Source organism: Acyrthosiphon pisum, chromosome A1, assembly GCF_005508785.2.
Source record: "Acyrthosiphon pisum isolate AL4f chromosome A1, pea_aphid_22Mar2018_4r6ur, whole genome shotgun sequence".
NCBI lineage: Eukaryota > Metazoa > Arthropoda > Insecta > Hemiptera > Aphididae > Acyrthosiphon > Acyrthosiphon pisum.
The window spans coordinates 167,844,725-167,850,991 of NC_042494.1; the positions used below are offsets into that span (position 1 = coordinate 167,844,725).

The 6,267-nt window shown below is 38.0% G+C and overlaps 1 protein-coding gene across 1 annotated transcript in view; it reads left to right on the forward strand.

Moving 5' to 3' along the window:
- LOC100158789 (uncharacterized protein) overlaps nt 1–6,267 on the forward strand; it is a 45,657-nt gene that overhangs the window by 20,726 nt on the left and 18,664 nt on the right. Inside the window, 2 exon segments of the mRNA NM_001162442.1 lie at nt 1,490–1,498; nt 3,205–3,213. Of these exon segments, the coding sequence (NP_001155914.1) occupies nt 1,490–1,498; nt 3,205–3,213 (18 nt within the window).

A 6,267-nucleotide genomic window follows, 5' to 3' on the forward strand; every position in this document is an offset into this window, starting at 1 on the left:
CATAACGACTTGTTAGAGATTGTTTGACAAATTTCAAAGTTTGTTAGACTTTATTTTTGACGTTAGAATTTTTTACATTTGCACTTCTATCTTCAGCAGTACAAAAGTTGTCTAGTAATCTCTAACAACTCACTAACAAATTTGTTAGACTGTTTTAAAAGTTGATTGTTATCATTGCGCTGCTAAGTTCACAAGGGTGAAAAACTGGTTGAAGATAGTTTCAAAAACATTCTTCAAACCTAATTTTATAAAAGCAATGAGGAACTCTTGTCCAACTTTATAATTTACTTTGAGGATACATATATTGGTCACGTTAACAAAAAAAGGATGAAATACACCTCCACTGTTTCCTATTGCAATATGGAATTGTTATTTTTTAATTAAAAAAGATATTCCACGTATAAATAATGCAGTAGAAGGCTGGCACAATTCTTTCAATTCGTTGTTAAATTCAGTTCATCCATGAATTTGGATTTTTACTAACGCGTTGAAATAATAAAATAATAAAAACCTTTTTAAAGACGAAGAGTTACTTTCTGGAATATCATTACCTAAAAAGAAAAAATATAAAGATTCTGCAATTCGTATTCGAAAATTAACCTCAACATTTGACCGAAATACTACTAATATTCAAAATATTATTTACGTGGGATAGCCGTTCATTTCTAGTTGCAATTGTAATTTAGAACTTTATTTATATACATTTTTGTTATTATTATTATTAGCTATCTGTGGCACAATTTAATTTATTTATTAAAAATGTAAAACTATTTTTTACTTATTTGACTAATTAATAATTTGCTTTAAATTATATTTTATACTTACCAATAAGTTATGTGTACTTTATTTAAACTAGGTATTTATTGATTATTATATTAAATTGTACATATATAGGCATGTATCACTCGCCGAAATGACGCGCGGCGATATTACACCAGCGCCCAATTTACCACGACAAATTTACCGCGATGTATTTACGTGACACCCTATAAACCAGAAATTAAATACCTTCATTTAAAAACCAAACAAAATAATCGGGGTATTATTATATAATACGCACTTATATCTATACACATTAAAGTCAATATTTTTAATATCCTTACATCAGTATTCATACACTTTTATAAGTGGCAGAGAAAACCAGAGGAGTCAACAGTGGCTACGGGATATAGGATTATTTGAAGCAATTGCTTTATGTCTGAAATGGGTGGGTGCGTGGTATACATTTATATATAATCGTAAGACCTCAACACAAATATCATGGCAAATATTATAATTAATAATTATTAATGGCCCCTGCTGATAATTTTGATTCAATGAAGGGTACGGTGGTAAAATAATTTAAAATATACAATATACTTCAAAGCCTCGACAACTTACACGGCCACTTGGAGTCAATCACATTGAACATAACTATACATTTCATATTGTATCTTATATACCTATTGTATTTTTAATAAAATTGTTATTTTATATAAATTTATTGCAGCTCGTTTAGGTAAGTTTAATGTTATGTTTATTGCCATATTTTTACTTTCCCTTCTCTAAGAATGATCAGAGGACAAATCATACATTTTTGTGTAGTAACTTACCAATTATTATATCCAGTGACCAGCTGCAAGTGAAGTATGTTCAGTAACTGTTTTTGAATAGTTGAATGTGTTGATTAACCCAATTCTAACTTAACTTGACCTTTATTAATACCATCATATTATAACCATATTATATTAATTCAAATGATTATCTTCAAATACGTTGCATATAACAATTACTTGATTTGATGCCTCTGTCAGTCCACAATATTGTGAACGTTAAAATTCAAAATTTAATTCACGGAAAAAGAAAATGGTCGTTCCATATTTTTTCATTTGTCTACAGTTCCTGGTAGGTGAGTTCCATGATTCATTCACTTCTCACTGCTTTTGAAGTCTAATATAGCAGCTACTCTTGGAATCTGATGGGATTGTCAACGGTTATCTCTTTTATCTCCGATTTGACTAAAAATAAGTTTTAATTTTTAAAATTAAAATAAATAAAATCTCTAGGATTGTCATCACCTAGACAAACGAAGACATGATTGACGTTTGACGTTTTCCGTTCAAAGCATCACCTTTTTGTTTTACCTATAATGACCTATAGTAAAATAACTTATTTGTTAGTCGTTCTAAACAAAACATATTATTTTGATTATTCAATATAACTAGGTTGTTGTTATAGATCACTTTAGAAAAATAATCAACTTCAAAGCTGTGTGATTTAGGATTTCAGTTTACGTTGTTAAAATCTCGCTACCTATAATACTAATATTTAGTAAGTTTTAAAGTGTGTGGTAGAATATTAGCATTTTGATGGCCTATTCAATATAACTAGTTGTTTAGATCACTTTAGAATAATATTATCTTTCAATACAACAGTATCTATACTAATCGTAGTTAGCCACAAGCACCTACACACTGATGTTGTACGTGTCCATACTTCGTTTTAACTTTTTCCGGAGCGTAGGTTTTAGTTATTTGTTTGATTTACTGTTCCGTCTTTAGAAATGAGAAAACCTCGGTTTTAACCGGTTTTTTGGAAAACCGATTAAACCAGTTTCGATCCCTGGTTCAAAGCATCACCTTTTTTCTTTACCTATAATTACCTATACCTAGTAAAATAACTTATGTGTTAGTCGTTCTAAACAAAACATATTTTGATTATTCAATATAACTAGCTTGATTATTCAAAATAACTAGGTTGTTGTTATAGATCACGTTAGAAAAATAATCAAATTCAAAGCTGTGTGATTTAGGATTTCACTATACGTTGTTAAAATCTCGCTACCTTGTAATATTTAATAGGTTTTAAAGTGTGTGGTAGAATATTAGCATTTTGATGGCGTATTCAATATAACTAGTTGTTTAGATCACTTTTGAATAATATTACCTTTCAATACAACAGTATCTATACTAATCGTAGTTGGCCACAAGCACCTATACACTGATGTTGTACGTGTCCACACTTAGCGTAGGTTTTAGTTATTTGTTTGATTTACTGTTCCGTCTTTAATATAATAAATTAATTATTAAAGTTTAGAATAGCATTTTAGAACAATCTGAAAGACTTTTTACCCCAAAATCTAGATTTTTACATTCATTATAATATACGACTATACCTATAATTTATTTTAATCTATTATAATTAATTTTTCATTATTATTTACAGCTGATAAAGGTACTTGTTTTTTATTTATTTTTTGTATAATATATTTGGTACTTAATAATTATATTTTGCATGGAAACCTTCCCTTAAATATAAAATAAAAATTATATTATAACATATATTTTTGAAAAGTATTACCTATGTACATTGTACATATTTATTAATTTATCAAACAATATTACAACAGAAAAAAAAATTAAGTGTTATTTATCTATTTTTATTTATATATTTTGTTATGCATATTTAAGGCATCATATAAAGCGTGATTATTAGCCCTAAGGTTATTCAGTAGGTTTTTAACTGTAAGAGAGGGTACGGTTGGTTAGAACGCGTGTATTAGTCAATATAATGCTTATAAGCAGTTCCAACAGCACCGTCGATGTTACAAAAAAAAAAAAGAACATAGTGTATACCTAACCTTTTTTTTTTTTTTTTTTTTTTCGTGTTTGAACCGACGGCGCCGCGGGAATTGCTTTCGCATTACTTCCGCGACGCCGCCATCGTTTATTTGAAAAAATCAAATTTATACATACATACATGGGGGGGTTGACGGGACATTTCCCCGACTAACCGCCCCCTTCATACATTACATTTCATATAAATACATAAAATAAAATCATATCCGGTGCTTCATGTTGGCGGGCCGACCGGAGTCCGCCGCCCTAGATATCCCGTACTTGTCCGTATTGGCAGGCCGACCGGAGTCCGCCGCCCTTGCGATCTCGTGCTATCCGTAACCAGTCCAGTGTGTGTGCGTCATATTGCAGCCTCCTTGCCGAGGTGGTTGAGCCGCGATGCCGTGATCGTCGTCCCTCCCGTGGTGTCACAGGTGGGGGGATGAAGAACGTGGTCGGTGACACCTCCGACGTTTCGATTGCGAAATGTGGGGTGATCGTTGACCGTTCTTCATCGAGTTTCCCGAAGGGGTTGAGCTGGCCCCCTAGTCGAGTGCTCTCAACCTGTAGAGTCATGCCAGGTGTCGGCTTGATCTTCTCTCTCATCCTGTTCCTTGGTGGACATGATGGATTCGATCATTGTGATGAGTTCTTGTCTGTTGATTTTGACTTGCTCCATCAGTCGGAGCCTTGCGGCTGGATCATCTGGCATTGCGTCTGTCGATGGTCCACAGAGGATCTCTTCGACGTCCGCCGCGGTCGGAGGTCGTCTCAGAATTTCGGACAAGCGTGTTCGATCGTCTTCCCACCTCGGGCAGACGAACAGAGTGTGTTCGGCAGTGTCGTCGGGGTCCACGCAGTAGACGCAGTAGCTGTCCTCTGATCTTTTGAACCTATACAGGCTGCTCTTGAAGCATCCGTGGCCGGAAAGCGCCTGAGTCAGCCGGTACGTGAGATTCAGCGGAGGCTTGGCTAGCCAACGGCTGACGTTAGGGATGAGCCTGCGCGTCCACCTTGCGTTGTTCGACCGGTCCCACCGAGCTTGCCAGGCTGCAATGCTGATTGCTCTTTCCTGATTCTTCAGCGTGTTGGTGGGCGTTTCGTCCGCCTGATCGTCCAGTCGTGTTCTGATCCTGGCCCTCTCGGTTGCTAGCAGATCTGCGGGTAGCATTGAAGCGAGTATGGACGAGGTTTCTGCAGGACGGTGCAGTAAGCACGTATGGTGCGGAGTGCGACTGTCCTCTGGGCCCTTGCCATTGCCAGTCGATTTTTGGCGGTTTTCGTCCCTCGGGCGGCCCAGACGGGGGAGGCGTATAGCATCTTGCTATTTGCCACTGACCCGAGTAACGCTCTCTTACTTTGGGACGGACCGCCGATGTTGGGCATGAGTCTGCCTATGGCCAGCGCCGATTGGGAAGCCTTGAGGGAAGCCTGTTGCACGTGTTTTGTGAAGGACAGCCGCGTGTCGAGCTCCACGCCGAGGTACCGCATGGACGGTTTGATTGGGATCGCGTGACCTTCTACGAACAGCTCAGGCTCGTCGTAGACGTTCTTTCTCGTTAGGACAACGGCCTCGGTTTTCGCAGGTGCTAGCTTGAGTCCGTTGCTTGTCATCCAGTCTGAAACCTTTTCCAACACTGGATTCAGCAAGGTTGATGCTGCTTCTCCTTTGCGGGCGATGCCTAGGACACACAAGTCGTCGGCGAAAGCCACTAGCTGGACGCCCGACGGCATCTCCGTATCCAGGAGTCTGTCGTAGAACGCGTTCCATAGGGCTGGTCCGAGGACCGAGCCCTGCGGGACACCGCACGTGACGTTCCTGCTGAGCAGCGACTGGCCGACCAGGAGTTTTCTACCGTCCAAGTACGATCGTATGATGTTGTTCAAATATGATGGGGTCTGACTTGCTCGTAACGCGGCGTCGATTCTCCTCCAAGGCGCGGTGTTAAACGCGTTTTTCACATCTAGCGAGACGGCCACGCATATGTCCCGATGCTGTACAGCGCCGGTGGCCGCGCCGTGGGCGGCTTGGAGCACTCGCTCGATTGCGTCAACGGTCGACCTGCCGTTGCGGAAGCCGTACTGGTTTTCCGATCGCTGACCCGAGTCATCGAGATGTTGGTTGAGTCTGCCGAGCACCAGGCGCTCTAGCGTTTTCCGCATACTTTTATATACCTATATAATATATACTTATACTTTTATTTACTTTGCATTATGAGATGATCTTAATGGTTTATTTTTATCCACACAATAAGACAACTGATGAGGCATTTTTGAAACTTTTTTGGGAACAGCTGAAGGATCAAAAGATTTTATATTACCTCTTGGTAACTGGCTTGAAGTCAATTTTAGGTGATATCCATGTTCATTGACTCTTTTCCATTTAGGAACTCGGCCAGAAGTTAAATTATGTCTACCTCCAATTTGTGTAACACGTCTTCCTCGAGCTGTTGGTTGAGTTCCAATATGTTTATTCCCAATAAGTTTAGGCTTTATACTCTTAGGATTTATGCCAGAGTATTTTCCAAATGTCATCATTGCAGATAACAAAGCTGCATGAGTATTTACATTTTTATCAAATGAATTTACAAAAGCGTTAATACCTGGTAAAAAATATTCTCTATCCGATTCAAAAGCTCTTTTAATTTTATCCACTGTGGAATCAAACTTT